Here is a 20,480-nt window from a genome sequence, read left to right on the forward strand (position 1 = left end):
CCTTAATCCTTCATTATATATCAATACATTTTCTTGAACTATTTGTAGTATACAAAAAAAAAATGTACTATACACAAAAACCAAAAAAAAACTATACTCCACATATTATTCACCAAAATTGTTTTTATCCAATAGTTGTTATATTTATCTCTATTCAATTTTACATCCTTGACATATTTCTCAGTATCTTTTACAAATGAAGAGATTGATTGAAACTTGTCTTTTGTGTCTTGATACATTGTATTTATTAAGTGAAAAAAGTTGGAGGATAAAATGGTCTTTAGCACAGAGTCACCTTGAAATTAAACTAAATTTTCATCAAGAAAATTTTATTTCAAGCAAAGTTTTGTTTTATAAATATGGTGAATACAACGTACTGCGATGTTTATAATCATGAATATAAATGTAATAGAAAACACCTTCAAACCAACAAACACACATTCAATATTTTCAGACAAATATCTCCACTTAAACAAGAAACAAAACATTATGATAGATGTGATAATGATATTCTTTAAAAAAATTATAATAAACATCTTCAATCACGCAAATAAAAGAACAATGAATAAAGGGAAGGTGCCACTAAATTCTCCATTGAAAACACTGATGGGGCATTTAAAGGACATATAAAAATAAGATTGTTTTGCTTTCAAGACCCTGGACCATCTTCAATCATTGAAGCTGTTGATATGGTTAAACAAAGTATTGAAACGATAATTAGAAACACATTAAGTGAAATGAAAACTTTAAAGTTTTATATGGGAGTAAAATTGAATATGGTAAGAGAAGGTGATGGAACTACTCCCTATATGATGACAAACCCTGACTTTATCTCATCATTTCAAGATTTTGTAAGATGTGATGTTTACGATGAACTCCAGAGACAAGAACAAGATGTTGATAACACTGTAGTAGGTCATGGATTTGCTGTTACAAAAATAATCTTTTTAGATATTCACATCTTAAAATCAGATCCTCTTCAAGCTTATTCTTAGATTGATTTACCAAAAGAGATAAAACTTAAGAAAGCGGTTGTTAATATTCAAAACAAAGATAATAAATGTTTTCTATGGTCTGTTCTTGCTCACTTACATCCTCCACAATGGAATCTTGAAAGGGTTGAACATTATAAGAAATACGAGAATACATTAAATGTTAAAGATTTAAAGTTTCCAATGTCATTGAGAGATATTCCTAAATTTGAGAAAATGAATAATCTATCTGTTAATGTATATGGATTAATGGATACAAACAAAGTTCAGATATTAAAAATTTCAAACAACTATAAAAATGATGAAACACATTGACCTTCTCGACTTTACTTCAAAGGAAAAATCACATTATGCTTTAATCAAAAATTTATCAAGATTAACAAATCACAATCTCTAAGAGAAAATATAAAACGTATCCTTGTAAGAGATGTCTCAACTCCTTTCACACAAAAGAACGATTAAATCAACATTCGAAATATTGTAGTAATCATCGATCAACCGTAATCAATTTACCAAAAGCAGGTTCAAACATATCATTCAAAGATTTTAACAAATCTATAAAACATCCGTTTGTGATATATGCTGATTTTGAAAGTATCCTTGAAAAGATAGATACTGTTTCTCCAAATCCCAATAAATCACACACAAATAAATATCAAAAACATACTCCTTGTGGTTTCTGTTATTATATCAAATCATCTGTTGGTGATGAATACAACAAGTTAGAACTTTATAGAGGAGAAGATGCCTCAGAGGAGTTTGCAAGACGATTGGAAAAAGACTGTATAAGACAAAGAGAAATAATGGTTAAAACCTATAAACTAATGTTATTAACAAAGGGAGAGAAAAAGGAATTTAGAAAGAACAGTATCTGTCATATTTGTGAGGAGAAAATTGAGGGAGAGGTCAAGGTTAGGGATCACTGTCATCTTACTGGTAAATATAGAGGTCCAGCTCATTCCCGTTGTAATCTTAATAACAAGCCCCCAAACTTTATTCCTGTCTTTCTTCACAATGCTCATGATGACACACATCTATTTATAAATGAACTTTCAAAAACATCTGGAGATATTTCTGTCATTCCGAACACAGATCGAAAATACATCTCATTCATGAAAACAATTCATACATCCCACATAACCCATATCAGATTTCTTGACACATACACGTTTATGGCAAGTCCATTATCTAACTTAGCATCAAATATTAAAAACTTACTGAATCTTAAATCACATTTCTCAAATCAAGAAGAGATTGATGTCTAATCACAAAAGGGGATATATCCGTATGACTGTATGGATTCATTTGAGAAGTTTAAAGAAACACAACTTCCTTTAAGAGAAAGTTTCTATGGCAAGTTGAATAAAACTCATATTTCCGATAGAGATTATACACAAGCTAAAAAGGTTTGGGAGAAGTTTAATAGAAAGAATCTTGGAGAATATCATGATTTGTATCTTAAAACTGATGTATTGTTATTGGCTGATGTGTTATAAACTTTTAGAACAGTCTGTCATAATAAAAACTCTTCTGGATTATACCCCGTTCACTATTACACAGCCCCGGGTTTGGCTTGGAGTGCTATGTTAAAAATGACAAAACAGAATTTGGAATTAATCAGTGATATAGATAGATATGCTTTTAATGATCGAGAAGGCCAAAATAGGAGGAATATCTCAAGTATGTTCGAAGAGATATGCTAAAGCAAATAACAAATATCTTCCTGATTATAATAAGAATGAGGACAACTCTTACCTGATGTACTATGATGCGAACAATTTGTATGGGTGGGCTATGTCTCAATCTTTACCTGATGGAAAACTTAAATGGGTTAAAGAAAAATATCATGAAAAAGTTTTACAAGACATTGTTGTCTCCTCTCAAAAAGAATTGGATAAAGCTGAAGTTGGATATTATTTTGAGGTTGATTTAAAATATCCAGAAGAACTTCATAACAAACATAAAGACCTACATTTTGCCCCTGATAAAGAAAGTCCAAGAAAAGAATGGTTAAGTGATTACCAACAGTCATTTAATATAAAAGGTAAATCTCCAGAAAAACTACTTACTATATTAAATGATAAAGAAAGTTATGTTTTGCATCAAAGGAACTTGAGACAATATTTATCTGCTGGGTTGAGAGTGAGGAAAATTCATCGGATTTTGAAATTTAAACAAAGTCATTGGTTAAAGAAGTATATTGATTTTAATACAAAAAGGAGAACAGAAGCAAAAACAGATTTTGAGAAGGACTTTTATAAATCAATGAATAATGCTGTATTTGGAAAGACTATGGAAAATGTTCGGAATCGACAAAACATAAGACTTGCTACATCTTGGAAACAGGCTTCAAAGTTAATTAATAGACCAAGTTTTGAATGAGCGGAGGTGTTTTCAGAGAACTTTTGTGCTATTCATTTGAAAAAAGAGAGTATTGAAATGGATAAACCTATTTGTATAGGAACATCAATTTTTGACTTGTCAAAGTCATTAATGTCTGACTATGACTATTATAATTTAAAATCAAAATATAAGGATAATGTGTCATTGTTATATATGGATACAGATAGTTTTATATTAGAAATTAAGACAAGTGATGGATATTAGGATATGATTGATAATATTAATATTTATGATTCAAGTAATTATAAGTCAGGTGATGTGTTGTTTTCATCAAAGAATAAAAAGGTTATTGGTACGTTTAAAGATGAATTGGTTGGGAAGGTCATTAGTGAATTTATAGGATTGAGATCAAAGTCTTATGCTTTTACGTATATTGATAATAATAACAATGAAATGTGTGATAAGAAGCTCAAGGGAATAAAGAAAAATATAATCAAGGAAACAATAAACTTTAAACATTATTACAACTGTTTAACCTTAAAGAAGGAAGAGTACAGAAAAAATGAATACAATAAGAAGTTATAAAGATCAATTATATACAGAAGAGATAAATAAGAAAGCATGCGGAGCTTTTGATGATAAAATATATATTTTAGAGAATGGAATCAATAGTCCCTTCTGGTTATAAGTATAAGTGTTAAGATATTGGGTTGTGAATTTTAGCAGGCGACCACCATCTTTTTTACTGATTTATAAATGATAGAACCAAGCAACAACTGAACCAAAGAGTAGAGAGGTAATCAACCTTGGTATTTAAATGGAAAAACCCAAAGAATGTAAGAAATATAAAATAAGTCTTATTGAAGAAATAACTGGGGTAAAAGTAGATAAAACAAATAAGCGGATACATTTTATAACAAATAAGTTGGGGGATGTAAATAAAAAAATTAATATCCTTGAATGGACTGAACACTTTGATGGTTATCAATTGAACAATGGAAAAACAATTTACTGCAATCCCAAAATGATATGTGGCTCAGGAGGTGGTCAAATAAGAGCATTAAGAGAAGTTTATCATTTCATTTCTGCTCAACAAAAATACTTAAACCAAGAACTGAGTTCCAAAGTAATCTTTGTGAATATACTCGATGGTGATGAATGTAATACAAAAATTAAGTTATTCCCCAAAGTAGAACATGGACAAATATTCATTGGTTCGCTCATTGAATGGAATGAAAATATGAAAGGAAAGAAGTGCTTTAATCAGCGTCTCAATTTTACATTTGCTTGTATGGGAGGGGGAGGAAATCAGTCTCCTATTTCAGGCTTTTGGGGCTGAAGTCAGAAAGTTTTTCCCTCCCCCCCCCCCATTCATTTAAATGGTTGCCTCAGAAACCCCATTAAGCCTCTACTCACTAATCTGTCGATGCTGACAAACCAAGAAGCAGAACGTGAGACTCAGCTTCCTGACGTGAGAAATAAACAAAAGGTCTTTTCCTGTGTCCATTTCAGTATCTTGGATGAAAGACAATCATCATTGACAGCATGTGGATAATAAGCAGATAATTTTCACATCGCAGACAGGTTGGTGGACTCTCTAGATTCTGCCACTTCCTTTTTGGTCTTGCATCCTCTGCCCTCTCTTGGCTCTGTTTCTCCCAAGTTTTTGCAGGGTGCACATGATCTTCCAGTAACCACGTACTTGTTAATCTCCCCAAACCAGGCCCAATGCTCACCTCCACTCATTTGTTCCTCTTTTCTCTCACCTGTAGAACCAACTTCCCCAGTCTGTTCAGTCCCATTCTTCTGTACAGGACTTTAAGATCTGTTCACTACTATGTCAAGTTCACTGCAACTCATCCATACACTTGATCTCTTCTACCCCAAATGACCCCATTCTGAACACCAGTCCTTTTTCTAGGTTATTGTGATTTTTTTCCCCCTCTCCATCACCTCTTTCCTTTTGCCAGTCTGTTGGTTGGTTTATTCATTTTCCATTTCATCCCTGCTTTTCCCTTCTTCTTGCTTGTGTGCAGCATGTTCACTCAATGTGTCCTTCTCCCACTCCCCTTGATCTCACTCTCACCTCTATTCTGCTGTGCTGTTGGCATTTTCCCCCTTTCAATTTTGTTCCATTCTGCTCCAGCTCTTCCATGAGTCTTGATCATGTAAACAAAACAAAACAAAAAAATAGGTCAAACCCACCTGGATTGTTAGCCATATCTAGTAGTTGTGATGGCATAAATTGAGCTGGTGTGAATAAATCACCAACTGGTGATGAGTCCACAGGTATTTGGGTGGCCACACCAGAATGCACATCACCAAATACTGAATTCCACTGTCGTGCAAAACTGTCAGTGTCAGACAGCGAAGAAGGACTGAGAATCTCCTCGATGAGAGCCAAGTCGCCTGTTATGTTATCACCTTCTGATTGTGGGTGAATGGATGAGTTTTCTGGAGTCAAGAAGGTGTCAAAGAAATTGCAGACTCCTGTGGGGAACACATCAATCGTAAGTTAAAATGGAGAAGCACAAGCGTGAGAATGTTTGGGGCAATGTACACACGACACACACACACACACACACACACACACACACACACACACACACACACACACACACACACACACACACACACACACACACACACACATAATTTTTTTTATAAGGAAATGGGAGCAAGAACAAAGAGAATTGAACATACAGGGGGGTTAAAGGAGGGGTGAAAATTCTGTTAATTTCCCATAAATATGTCGTTGCCCCCCTATCAGTTTTATTACAAACTAACTATTCTCCCAGTTCGTTTTTCTTCAATTTACCATTGTTTATGAGCACATCTTTACAATGTCTGATATAAATAGAAACCTTCAGAAGGCCATATTTTAAAATTGTAATTGTAAAAATGATCAAGGACATCAAGCATCAAGAAGAATATAAAATATCTGTTCATTTAAATCCCCATCTCAATCCCTCCTTCCAAATTTGCAGTTTTCCCTCCTGAGAGTTTCCTTTTGTCTCCATCTTGTCCACCCCATGCCTCCTCTTCTGCCCCTCATTCATCCCCACACCTATTGTTTGTCCTTCTCCCTCTGTCTTGGCATTCGGCTCTGCCGTTGGTGTTTCCCCGATCTCTCTGCTGTTCCTTTTGGCCTGTTGCGTCCTGATCCGCTTAGTGTACTCATATTGGCTCTTCCATGAGCTTAGACTATGTATACAAAAAAGTCTGTTCATTTTTCATTTGTATTGTTGTTTCCATTTCTTTGTCTCCTTTCTCATGCAGCAAGTGGCTCTGGGTAGCAACATTTGCTGCGGAGTGCAGCTGTGGTACTGATGCATTTCCTCCTGTAGGTTAGAGCATTCATTTGGAAGTGAGATGTTTAATGTCCACCAACTAATGCGAGCAGATGGGACACCCAGTTTAACGTCCATTCGAGGGACAGTGCAAAGATTGATGATGTTGCATGCCCTGCATGTGAAATGTCGGGATGATAGTTTATAGCTGGGTGGAGACTCAAACTCAGATTATACAGTTCAGAGGTGAGTGCGCACACCTCAAGGCTATCCTGACAGCCCCGGTTTCCATTTGTTTTGTTGTTTCTATTTATTTCCATCAGTTGTTTGAAATGAAAGTTGTGCAAAGTTTTAATTATCCAAGTTTAATGGGCAATGTTTTTTTGATCACCAAAATGACGAATTGCATAGTTTTCAGTTTCAAATTAAAATCCCTATAACTTTGCTATTGCCACGTATGTTATTAGCCTTAACTTCAGACCATCCTATTCCAGTCCACTGCAGGATGGAGGTTTGCCTCAACTCAATTAAAATGTGAAGTAGGCCTATACTTGCCACACTTGCCAAGTGTGGATTGGCGAAAGTGAGCAGTCACGGAAATGAAACCTACACCAGTGAATGGAGAAATTCCACTTTAACCACTCGCCCAAATAACCAGCTCTATGAGTTGGAATTAACTTTCCAAGTTGGTATTTGTGCAGTACTTACTGTTGTACATGGGATATGCAAACAACAATTTCCTATCTGTGTATCGTAAGAATCAGGCCTGTATTAAAGTGAACACTGTATAAATTGAAACACTCTCAAAAGCTGAGTGAACAAATTCACCTTGTTTGGGAGTTGAAGTTTGAGGCTGTTCAGTCACATCCAGCAAATCACTGTCAGAACTTGTATCTGCAGCACAATGAAAGATCAAGATCACAGATTCTCATTTTAGAACAACTATCCATTTTTGACATTTACTGTTAATACCTTTTAGTTTGTCTTTTATAGTTTTATTTCCCTTGTATTTTGCCTTCTCCCACTCCCCCACCCCATCTTCCTCATCCTCTTTATGCATGTTATATTTTGTGCATCTTCATAGTCTTGTCTCTTTTTTATGATTTTGTCAGGAAAGTGACCGAAGGGATAATGAAGGCTTAAATTGGTTGAAGATAGTTCGTTTTTCTTTAAATATGTGCTTAGAGAAGTGGTTTTGTATTTGTGTAAATAGGAAATTTGCCATGATTGGTGTGTATAAAAGGGCCCTGTCCCCACTCCCTGCATCCCTCAGTTCAAACATCTCTTTCCTGATTTGTCACTTCCATCAGCTTCCAACGTCTGGCCAAGTTGTTGTCATTGGTTTGCATGACCACAAGCATGCTTTTTCTTGACAATCACACCTGAACACACGCTCATAGGCTCATTGGTTAGTTACCTTGCTCGGTACACCAACCAATGAGTTTAAAGGGTCTGATGCATGGAGTACATGTGGTTACTGTTTGACAACCAGCAGCCAATGATATTCAAATTTGGTTTGTGCTCCGGTTGTCGGCAAATTGGGAGGGGAAAGGACATCACACAGGATATGGACTTAAATCTGAGTACGTCTGGGGATCAAGAGTTGATTGGGGGGGGGGGTGACACGGAGTGGAGCTCCATGACAATATCTTAGAGTAGTCTGGGGCAATGCTGGGCCAAAAACATATTTGTGTTGTTCGTGCTGTGACACCTGGCCTTGAAGACCTGAGCTGCAGACATATCCATACTGTGGGTCTCTATCTTCTTGTTTCATCATGCGAGAATCCCAGAGAGAGGTGATGCAGGTGTGATTACCGTGGTGAGAAATGGTCATGAGGACTTTGCCACAGTCGCAGCTACACTGAGAAACCTCAGGGTACCGAGGGACCGCTCTTCTTTCCTTTCATCTTTCCCTTTCCCCATTTATGTTCTCTGTTGTTCCCAAGTGAAAAGGCAAAGCTATTTGTGTCGTTCCCTTTGCCTTAACACAACTGACATGGAAATTGAGTGTGACTGTAATAACAATGCAGTTTTTACTAACATAAAAATATCGATCAACTCAAACCGTTAATTTATCCCTGCCAGAGTTTTCATGCTAATGATGTGACTAGTTACTGCTCGCAATTCAGCTTCATGACACACTTTAAATTCTTATAGCTCAATGCTGTGCCAAATGGTGGTCTAGTTATATGACATGCGTTTTGTTGTAATTCTATAGTTTTATCGACACAAGGCACTTTCTTTTGTAGACATGGTTGAGGCTCATGGGATAGCTGGAGCAGAATGGAATGGGGGAAACACCTCAAAAGCAGAGCAGAAGTGAGAGTGAGAGTGAGATCAAGGGGAGGGGGAGAAGGATACAAGGGGTGAAAAAGCTGAAACACAGCAACAGGAGGAAGAGGAAAGCGGGGATGAAATTGAAAAGGAACAACTGACAAACTGACAAATGAAAAGAGGTGTGATAGGGAGGAAGAAATCGCAATAACCTGGAAAAGGGGAGTGCTTGGGAATGGAGTCATTTGGGGTGACGAGATCATGAGTATGGATGGATGACCTGAGGTATTGGTGAGCAGCTGTCTTGAAGCCATGGAGGGAAGAATGGGACTGAACAGACTTGGGGAAGTTAGTTCCACAGGTGAGAGAAAAGAGGAAAAAAAAGAGGAAATGGATTTTAGGAATTTAACAGGAAAAAGGTTACTGGCAGACCAAGTGTGCTCTGCAGAAACCTGGGAGGGATAGAGCCAAGAGGTGACAGAGGGTGCAAGGCCAAGAAGGAGGGGTAGAATACAGAGAGAGCACCACCCTGTCTGTTATGTGAAAGTAACAGGCCTGGACACTCAGATTGGTTGTGGGGGACAATGATTTTGAGGGCCCCACTTTCCACAGCATCAATAATGGTGCAAGGCAGGGGCGCCAGCTAAAAGTAGAGAGCAGTACTCCATCAAGCTGTGAATGAAGGCCTTGTAGGTTATCAAAGGAAATATCTTGCACGATGGAGGATGTCCAGTCGACGCCTGGCTTTTGAAGCAATCTAATAAATATTGTCTACCCAAGAAAGATAATGGCTGAGAGTGAGGCCCAAAAGTTTGAGTGACTCAACCTCTTCAAGTGGTTTGTTTATGAAGTAGATTGGAGTGTTTGCCAGATGGTCCTTTCTGAGAGAAAGGGCAACTGCTTGGGATTTGTCAGAAAAATAGTTCTTACTGAAATGCATCATGGACTATTGCTGCTGGTGTCAATGTTATACATCTCGCAGTATAAGAAAAAACTCAGAATTTTGACACAAGGTACCTATATACAGTGGACTCACTATACAGTGGACAAAACACACACACACACACACACACACACACACACACACACACACACACACACACACACACACACACACACACACACACACACACACACACACACACCAACAACAATTGACATTGCACCTGGAGTGACGGTTGACAAAAATGGCGATACTTCAAATTCTATTTTGTTATGATGTAGGTGCTCAGTTTCCAAATAATCGAAATAGTCTGTGTTAATCCACACTCACAAAAATTATGCTCCCTCATCTTCTGTGAAGGGAGTAAGTTTTTCCTTTTTCTTTTTACAAGTGTGTATCTTTTTCTCATGAGTGTGAAAGCAGCTTTGTTTATGCTATTCAACCCCTCCTCTTCCTTTTCTTAATTTATCATCGCCACACTACCCCCTTCTCCTTGTTTGTATATCATGAATAGATGGCCCCTTAACTCATGCAGAGCTCAGTTTAATGTAGCAGAAGTGGTATTAGATCATTAAAATGAAAAGGTACATACAAAAGGGCCGTACCAAAAGTCATGAACACACATTTGTGCTGAATATAGTAGAACACGAGTTATTAGTGACATATATCCATCTATCCACTCCAATATAAACACAGGCTCAGCGCATGCACACTACAGGTGTTCCCACAAACCATTGTGACAAAATGGCTGTCAATGACATCCTTTCGCCAACGTGCAGTGATTGAATTCCTTATGAGGGAGAACAACTCAGCTGAAGATAGCTATAACCGATTGAGTTAGGTGTACAAAGATGTCTGCATGGGCACGAGCAGTCTTAGAAGGTGGGTGAAACACTTCAAATATGGAAATATGGACATCGCTGTGTTGAGCAGAAAGCTGATGGGCTCATCAGTGAAGACCGAAGGGTGAGGGTTACGGAGATCGCAGCACAACTTGGCATAGGACACCACGCCATACAGGAGATGATAGCGACCTTGAAATATCGGAAAGTAGGTTTCCGTTGGGTTCATAGTTTGCTTACGGAGGAGCATAAAAACACACGCATGGATGTGTCATCACAGTTTCCTCAATGACATGCTGCCGAGAGCGATGACTTCCTGTTCTGTATCGTGACATGGTGATGAAAGGTAGTTCTATCATTTTGACGCAGAAACCAAGCAGCAAAAAGCATGGAATGGCATCACTCCACATCTCCAAAATGATGTTTATCTTTTGTAGAGAATGTTTTAATTTTTACTAATCACACAAGGTCATGCATTTGTGACATGAGCCAGTTTGGTGATCATTCTGTGGTGGGAAGGAATATTAGTTTTTTTGTTTTTTTAAACAAGAAAAGTATGTAATGGAGTTTAAGAAAATTAAAATATCCGAAATTGGAATTACATAGGTACCTAGATGCATTAGAGACAGAGGCATGCAGGGATATTGGTAGGACTTGTAGGTAGCTTGTATGTGGATGGTTGATGGTTTCTGGAGTTGGTGCAGCACAGGCCTGATGGGCCGAATGGCTCCCTGCAACAAATTTCCTTGTATAAAAGTATATGTAAGGCAGTATGTAGTGGTAGGAATGAAGTGATAAGGATATTTGAAGATTAAAGTGTTTTTTTGGATACAAAATCAAGGCTCGTGGAAGAGCTAGTGCACTGAATGGATCAGGATGCAACAAAACAAAAGTAACAGTAACTAGAAAGCGTCAGGAAACACCAACAGCAGGGTTGAAAGACAAAATAGAAGGACTGGACAAACAAGGGAATGGGGAGGATTCACGGGGTGGACAACATGGATACAGAAGCAAATTCCCAGGAAGGAAAAACTGGAAATTTGGATGAAGGTGGGCTTGGGGGTGGGGTTAATGAGGGTAGAAAAGTTCAAGATTTTGACAATGATCTGAATTGGTGGTGAACAGCTGTCTTGAAGACTTGGAGAGAAGAATGAGATCGAAGAGAATGAGGAAGTTAATGCGAAAGGTGCCCTGCAGAAACCACGTGTCCTGCAAAGGCCTCGGGGAGGGGGAGGAGGCAGAGGGGGGAAAGTACAGAAAGAGTAGAGGGGGAAAGATCAGAAAGGAGGTTGTAGAAGAGAAAGACCACTGAAATATCAGCAATGGCAAAGTGATAGGCCCAAATACTCAGCTTTCTCATGGGAAATTCCAATAGCCTTTAAGGCCTTGGTTTTGATGGCATCAAGCTGAACAAGTTGTGAGGCAGGGGCATCAGCCCAGAGGGGAGAACAATATTCTATCAATAAGTTAGTTGAAGTGAGGGATAATCATAGATTTGGAAATATAATTCTGAGCAAGGCAGAATGTGGAGACCTGATATGTTATCTGTGGATATATTGAAGGATTATTTTGTTATGTTGAGATCAATTTTAGCCGCGTCTCGCAAGCGAGACGTGGCTCTAAGACAGCTCCGCGTTGTTGTTGTTGTTCTTCTTCTTCTTCTTCTTCTTGTTCTTATTCTTATTCTTATTCTTGTTGTTGTTGTTGTTGTTGTTGTTGTTGTTGTTCTTCTTCTTCTTGTGAAGACAAAACCTTTACGACTCGGCTCTTTTATATACAGGATCCGGATCTCCTTAAATACTAAACACCTGTACACATCCTCACATTGAGGGTGCCTTTTGAGAGCATCCATCATGAACTTTTAAATATATTCGGACATTTGCTTTAAAGTTTCGAAAAGTTCACGTTACTATTTAAAGATTATTCCATTTAATGTGTTATAATTTCGTAAATACACGATTTTCTCGTCATGAACAACGATCATCCATGACGGGTCTCGCTATTGGCTCAATCAAGGCATGTGACGAAATATCGGAAGTTGTCGTTTTTTTTTCTTTTTTCTTCTTCTTCCTCTTCTTTTCTTGTTCTTCTTCTGGTGAAGACAAAACCTTTAGGATGCGGCTCTTGGACACATTTGTCCTTGTTAGAGGGTAGAGTGCTTCTACAGGGTGGACTAATAAATGGTTTGACAATAATTATGTACCATATTTGGATTACAAGTTATGGTGTAATTTGTGAATTTTCTTTGGATTTGTATGTTGATTGTAAACTTGTGTTCTAATTTCACTGAATGTGTTTGTGCTTTGAATGAAGTGAATAAAGACAAAATTAACAAGAACAGCACTGGATAGAGCACATATCTCTGCCAGGCTAAACAGTTTATGTTTTGTATCCCACTGATAGGCCGGATCTGCATTGGGACCTGAAACAAAATCTAATCAGCTTGTTCTTGTCATCTACCCAACTCATCTACCAAGTTTTGTCATGATTTGTCCACAACCTTTTGTGATATAGTGCTCTAAATCGTTTTAGCCCAATCTCTCAATGGTGAAGAATCACTTACAAAAGCAGAACAGCACTCGGTAGAGTGCATACCTCGTCACGCTGAACAGTTTATGTTTTGTATCCCACCGATAGGCTGGATCTGGATCCGGACCTGAACTAAAATTGAATCGGCTTGTTCTTGTCATCAAAGCAACTCGTCCACCTAGTTTTGTCATAACTTGTCCACAACTTTTTGAAATATCATTCTATATATCGTTTTGGCCCCATCTCTCAATGGTGAAGAATCACTTTAAGAATTTTAGGATCCGGATCTTCACCAAGATCGAATCAATTTGTCGTTGCACACACACTCAACCCTGTCCACATAATTTTTTTTTCTGAATCCATCCATAACTTTTTGAGATAACCTGCTCACATACAAACAAACAGACAGACAGGCAGACAGGGGTGAAAACATAACCTTCATCCACCTTCGGTGGTGAAGTTGAAGATGTACTTGTCAGGATAAATGAGTTTGTGCTTCAAAAAGATTTCTAATTATTTAGAATAGTTTTCAAGCATTTGTCATTATGAGGGTCTCATATTTGCATCACATTTTTGATGTGATTCATCCTCATCTGATCACTGTATGAACAAAACTAGAACGACAGTTGGTTCAGCACATAATTCCACCATGCTGAACAGTTCACACTTTGTATCCCAATGATCATCCGGATCTGCATTGTACTTTATCCAAAATCTAATCGTGTTGTTTACTATTGAGAGATATGGCCAAAAACGATATATAGCACAATATCTCAAAACGTTGTGGACAGATTCGGAGGAAACTTGGTGGACAGGTTGGGCGTGTGACAAGGACGACGTGATTCGATTTTGGTGAAGATCGGAATCCATATCCGGATATGAGAATTTAACTTTTGAATTAATTCTTCACCATTTCGAGATAGGGACAAAAACGATATATCGCATGATATATCCAAAAATATATATTGGGCCCAATATGTTCTAGTAAATCAAGGAATTGCGCGTTGGAGGTATGGGCTCCACCGAGTGCCCTTCTAGTTTAGTTCTAAGATTGAAGATTGAAAATTGTGTCTAGTTTTTTTGGTTTTAGACCATGTCTTTTTGAGCAAAAGACACTCTGAAAAGGGTTAACACTGAAAATGTTAGTCACACCTACCTTCCCACATTGACCAACATAATCTTATAATATTTCATTTAACAAAATCCATTGTTTTACTTGTCCACCTTCACAAGACTCGCAATCCATAATTTCTGGCACAGCGTGTTATACTGTATATGAGTACTGTATTCACTTTCTACAGTTGAGCTTCCCATGTGCAATCACAGAAAGGAGTTTGAGAAAAACTTTAGGGGAGAAAAACAACTGAACAACTAATCCCAATGCATGACCATAGCTTACCATACCTTGTGGCAAAGTGAGAGAGAGTGAGAGAGAGAGAGTGAGAGAGAGAGTGAGAGAGAGAGTGAGAGAGAGAGAGAGAGAGAGAGTGAGAGAGAGAGTGAGAGAGTGAGTGATCGAGATATATATATATATATATATATATATATATATATATATATATATATATATATATATATATATATATATATATATATATATATTTATATATATATATATTACATACCAAACCTTTTTTATGTTTTGTTACAGAATGAATGCAATAGTAATATAAAACTGACAAAAAAAATTATCATATGTACTTATGTACTTCAGTCATTCATTCAAAATTACCGAGAAGGGGAATTGTTGAAATAAAGTCCAATGCAAGTGAATAAACGAAAAGCATATGCATATGACTTACAATATTGAGAGCATATTTGACATACGCAGAGAATGTTAGATTTCTGAAGGTGCAACAGATAATATGTGGCAGTTGGTATATCTTCGAAGTGTATTATGAGATGCAAGCCTTTAAAAAGTAAATACAGTGTTCAAAGTGAAATAACACAAAAAGCATGATGATAACATTCACCCTGTTTCAAAGATGAAGTCTGAGGTTGGCCAGTCACATCCAGAAGATTGCTGTCTGAACTTTTATCTGCAGAGTGATGGTAGATGAAGATCAACATGTAAAATCTCATTTATTCACCATGACATGAATATGATTGACAACAAATTTACTCACTTGCCATATCCATGGTTGAACTGTCATCCAAGGATATCAGCCTGTAAAAATGAATTTTAAAAAGAAATCAACAAATTTGATGGAAGAGTAAACTCAGTTGTAAGTCTACTTTTCAAATGGAATATTTTAAAGACAAATTGGCAAACAATGACTATTCATTATTTCAAGGTAAATCAACGTTCATTATGTCAAGGTACAGGCAAAGGTTATTTGGTTCATCTTGCCTTTGTCACATCTCTAGGCCAGCACTCCTACATACTGCATGTGATGCCAATTATGCAGTTATCCCCGCAGGAAATTTGACAATGATATAATGCCAAAAAAAATGCAGTGAAATTTTTTTTTAACATCCACAACCGATATATACACCTGACAGCTTCCTCTATACATCTTCAATCTGAAGGACGAGGTGCTACAAGATTCAGTGCTTCCTGATGGAACTAAATCAGAACCACAGGTTTTAGTAAAGTTTAAGACAGTCATCAAACCTGGACTAAATAGCTCACTTTAAAGTCAATGCCAACTGAATATTTTCCTTTGAATGACTAACTGAAGAACAAAAAGAAAAACACTTTTTTTTTTCTTTACAGAAACGAGGCTCATGGAAGAGAAGAGCAAGGTAGAAATGTCAGTGCAACAAACAAAGGGAATGAATGAACAGGAAAAAAAGGAGAGGAAGAAGTGGAGGAAGCACATAAACTAGCAAGTAAGATTAGGAAAGGTTAATGGAGGTAATGAAGATTATGCATCAGAATTGGGGATGAAAAGAGATTGTGGTGCACTGTTTGCTTGAAGTCCTGGAGGGAAGAGCGAGACAGAAGGCCTGTGGAATGTGGTTCCATGGATGGAAAAAGTAAGGACTAAAACAGTTGGTGTGTGCAGACAATGTATTTTGGAAGCCTAACCTGCAGGGGGTTACGGGAAGAACACGTGCACCCCGGAGCAGACAAGGAAGGAGGGAGGACGGAGAGCAGAGGAAGTAATATCAGAAAATAGATGGTAGAAAACAGAGACACTACCGACTTGCCTGTGATGCGAGAGCAATAGATCCTGTACTTTGGCCTCATCACAGGAGATTCCAATAATTTTTAGAGCTTTGAATTCCACAAAATCCAGGAGAGATGTGATGCTGAAGCACCAAGCTTTAGCAGAGAAGAGTACTCCATTGAGCTACGGATAAGGGCCTTGTAGACAGTGAGTAGCTCTGATTTTCCAAGGAAAGACTTGGATCAACAGAGAATGCACAGTCTACGGCCGGTTTTTGAGACGAGCTTTGATTTGTGGTCAGCCCAGAAAAGGACATGGCTTATGGTGAGACCTAAAAGTTCAACAGACTGAACCTCTACCAGTGAATGACCAAAGAAATAGATAGGTGGGCTCGTTTCACGATCCTTCTGGATCAATAGAGCGAGACTGAGATTTTCCAGGATTGGAGAACATGTTCCATTTATCAGACCAGTGTCAAATAGTATCAAGTTCAACAGAGAGAAACACAGCTGCTGTCTGACTCGCAGAGGACTGGGATACTGTACGAGACAATATGGAGTCATCTGCAAAAATGAAGAGATGGTTTTCCAGGTCATCGCAGAGGTCATTTATACACATAGACCAGGAACAAGACTGGGATAACAAATACTGCCTTGGGGAACTCCAGCCACCACTGGGAGGAAGAAAGGGTTCCATTGATGACAACATGTTGACTGCATGATGAGAGGAAGTCAGAAACAGGAATGAAGGCATTCTTCTATGCCACAGGCAGGGTGCGATTTGTAAAATTTCCAGTGGGGGGAATAAAATTGACAGACATCATGGGATTTTTTTTGTTATTTCTGGCTTTTACAACTATTTCTGACTTTTACAAATCACACATTTCTGACTTAACAATAGCGACATAAAGCTGAAAAGTCACATGACAATTAAAACATATTGCTAATACATTTCTCATACTGAAAAAAACAGTCATGAAAACAATAATCTTGCAGCTGTTTAAGCTCTACATGTACAGATTCAAAACGTATTATCACTTAAATCAAAGTTTGATAAGATAATCGGGGACATATAGATTTTTATTAATGTCAGATCGAAACACAGCAATGTAATGACCGACGATGATGTCGTCAATTTTCTTTGATTAATTTGCTGTGTGCTTCGTCACATACAGTTTTGTGAGATAATAACGGATAAGTGGAATACCGTCTGATCCACTTCATGCAACCTAATAGCATGATCCGGATCCAGTGAAACCAAACTCCAATACATAGTTTTAAAAATCATGTTTACCACGATGTCCTGCTGATCTTATACTGTTTGCGTGGTTAAAACAAGATTTATAAAATGAGTTTGTGCTCAAAAAGGATGCAGCATACATTTATCATTTTTAACTTATCCCCCTGGGGATGGCAATTTCAAGTGCAGCACCAGGGATTAAAAAAACCCCAAAAAAAACCAGAGCCAGGGAAATTCCCCCCATCTCCCCATCAAATGACACCATGGCCACAGGTAGAGAGCTATGCAAGAAAAGCAGGATGCCAGACTGTGTCAAATACCCAAGATATATGCAGGGAGAGTTCTAACCACTTGTTTGAGATTAAGCACCGGCAACCATTGCCGAGAGAAGAGCAAAAGCATGTGCAGAGTTGAGTGACCTGGATGGAATCCAAACTGATTGTCAGAGATCAGACTTTTTGAAAACTGGAAAGACTTGACACCAGAAGCGATGATGGATTCCATGACTTTACTTGTAATTGGAGGCAAGCTCACTGGCCTATAGTTGGTAGGGTCTGTTTTTGCACACTTCTTGTGGATGGGAGTGATGTTTACTTACTTTCAAGCAGAGGGGAGGCAGCCAAAGGTGAAGGGCAGGCCGATTAGGACAAATAAAGAGGGGGGGGGGGAATACAAAGGAAGCAAGATGGATTGTGTACATGAGATTTGGAGGCAAAGACAGAGTTTAGACACTGTGCCTTATCTCTGACAGAGTTTTCAGTAAGACCATTTGAGATGAGGGATGGAATGGAGGGGAAGCATACAGAGGCAGACTTAACAAGGTCCATCACGTTTCGTCTGAATCAGTCCAGAACTTTTTGACAGACAGACTGCTCACAGACAGACAGACAGACAGACAGACAGACAGACAGACAGGGGTCAAACATAACCTCCATTCACCTTTGGTAGCAGAGGTAAAGTAAAAAACAAAGACAGAAAAATAAAAAGGATGTCGGGGTGGTCAACAGTATCCCACCAACCCCACATTCTCCACCCCACTCTCACCCCTGTCCAGACTTTCCTTTTTTCTCATATATTCTTGTAATCAGCTACAACCCTTGTACAGTGTATATCATAATGTAAAATTTGGATTGTATGTTGAAAAAAAATAAACAAAACCATGTAAAACAGAAATAAATTCCAACTTACTTGTCAGCATCTGATGCTTCGACAGCATTCTCAACGTCTTTGTTCTTCTTTGATTTCAAAGCAACATCCGTAGGCTTCTAAGCACACAGGATTGATCCTCAGTTTGCCATAAACATAAAGAAACAACCCCTTTAAATAATAACAGTGCAGCATTTACCTTAACCATTGGACACACAAATGGCTGATAATCCTTGTAGCTCTCGTGAATAGCGGCCATTGTGTGAGACGTTTTTTCCCAGAAGTGCAACAGCGTCGTCTGAAAATCATGTGAAATGCATGCAGCAATAAATGACAAATAATAAGGCAAACACCAATGATGGAATGAGGCATTTGGGAAAGTTTGATGGCACAACTTACTGTTGAGTGAGCCCCAGGAGTAATGTACACAAACCTGATAAGAAGCAAGAGTGTGAGACAGCAGGTTACAGCGACTAGCTCCTAAAAGGTCGACCTTCTGGCACACATCTGACTTGAGCTGATCAAAGTGTCTTTTTGTCTCACGTACCTGAAACTGGACCTGGAAACAATAAGTAATTGAAACATAAGGTGAAGCAATAATGCTTTATCTAATTGTTTATCATCTTTACAAATGTATACTTACGAAGTACACCACTCAAAATATATTGATGGATATTGGTATCTTTCTGTAATCTTACTATAAAAATGTCATATAAAAGTCAAGCTTGTTAGATTATTGCATTCCCAGTGCATTTTCATGCAAAGCAATGGTTGCGGTCATCCCAAGTTATCTGCAAGAAAGAATTTAGATGGTGAAGAAAATACAATTTAAAGGTAACGAGTACAAAAATAGGACCACCTGTCCTGAAGCTCACCTGGATCAGGAGTAAGTCACTCACAACCCCACAGACCCCCCTAGACCCTGAATATTTTTAATGCCATGAACACACTTTGGTGCATCAAGGGTGATGAAGGTTGTCGTCAAGTTTCATTGAAATTCTGTGTGTAGCTCGGAGAAGAGAGCAAACACCTATTTTGGGGGGTCAGAACCCCCCCCCCCGTCGACTCCCTTAATAAACGCAGATTTTGACATGGTCGACACACTTTGGTACATCACGGGTGAAGAATGTTGTGGTCAAGTTTCATTAAAATCTTGTGTGTGGTTTCAGAGAAGAGAGTAAATACAAATTTGGGGGGTTAATCCCCCCCAAAGGAAACACCCTCCCCCCATAGACCCCTTTAATGAGCGCAGATTTTGATGTGGTCGATACACTTAAGTCCATCACGGGTGATGAATATTGTGGTTAAGTTTCATAAAAACCGTGTGTGTAGTTTTGGAGGAGATAGCAAATACAAATACCTATTTTGGGGGATCAACCCCCCGCCCCCGTAGACCCCTTAATGAATGCATATTTTGATGTGGTCAATACACTTTGGTACATTTCAAGTGATGAATGTTGTGGTCAAGTTTCATCAAAATTGTGTGTGTAGTTTTGGAGAAGAGAGCAAATACTTATTTGGGGGGTTCAAGCCTACGCACTCCCCCCCCACCCCCGTAGACCCCTTAATGAATGCATATTTTGATGTGGTCAATACACTTTGGTACATTTCAAGTGATGAATGTTGTGGTCAAGTTTCATCAAAATTGTGTGTGTAGTTTTGGAGAAGAGAGCAAATACTTATTTGGGGGGTTCAAGCCTACGCACTCCCCCCCCCACCCCAGTAGACCCTTTAATGAGTGCAGATTTTGATGCGGTCGATACACTTTG

At 38.2% G+C, this 20,480-nt stretch overlaps 1 protein-coding gene across 8 annotated transcripts in view; it reads right to left on the minus strand.

Moving 5' to 3' along the window:
- LOC147032039 (islet cell autoantigen 1-like) overlaps positions 1-20,480 on the minus strand; it is a 146,479-nt gene that overhangs the window by 27,086 nt on the left and 98,913 nt on the right. For 6 of the 8 annotated variants that reach the window (XM_085869321.1, XM_085869314.1, XM_085869318.1 and 3 more), the window contains 7 exons: positions 19,145-19,270; positions 18,911-19,009; positions 18,754-18,830; positions 15,340-15,380; positions 15,187-15,252; positions 7,454-7,519; positions 5,541-5,825 (listed from right to left, as the gene is read on the minus strand). In XM_085869321.1, the coding sequence (XP_085725447.1) occupies positions 5,541-5,825; positions 7,454-7,519; positions 15,187-15,252; positions 15,340-15,380; positions 18,754-18,830; positions 18,911-19,009; positions 19,145-19,270 (760 nt within the window). Of the gene's footprint in view, positions 1-5,540; positions 5,826-7,453; positions 7,520-11,170; positions 11,416-15,186; positions 15,253-15,339; positions 15,381-18,753; positions 18,831-18,910; positions 19,010-19,144; positions 19,271-20,480 lie in introns of those variants that run through there. The other 2 variants (XM_085869319.1, XM_085869322.1) reach the window with 2 other exon arrangements.

Source organism: Eptatretus burgeri, chromosome 2 (assembly GCF_056783735.1).
Source record: "Eptatretus burgeri isolate ZD-2024b chromosome 2, Ebu_testis_v1, whole genome shotgun sequence".
Taxonomy (NCBI): domain Eukaryota; kingdom Metazoa; phylum Chordata; class Myxini; order Myxiniformes; family Myxinidae; genus Eptatretus; species Eptatretus burgeri.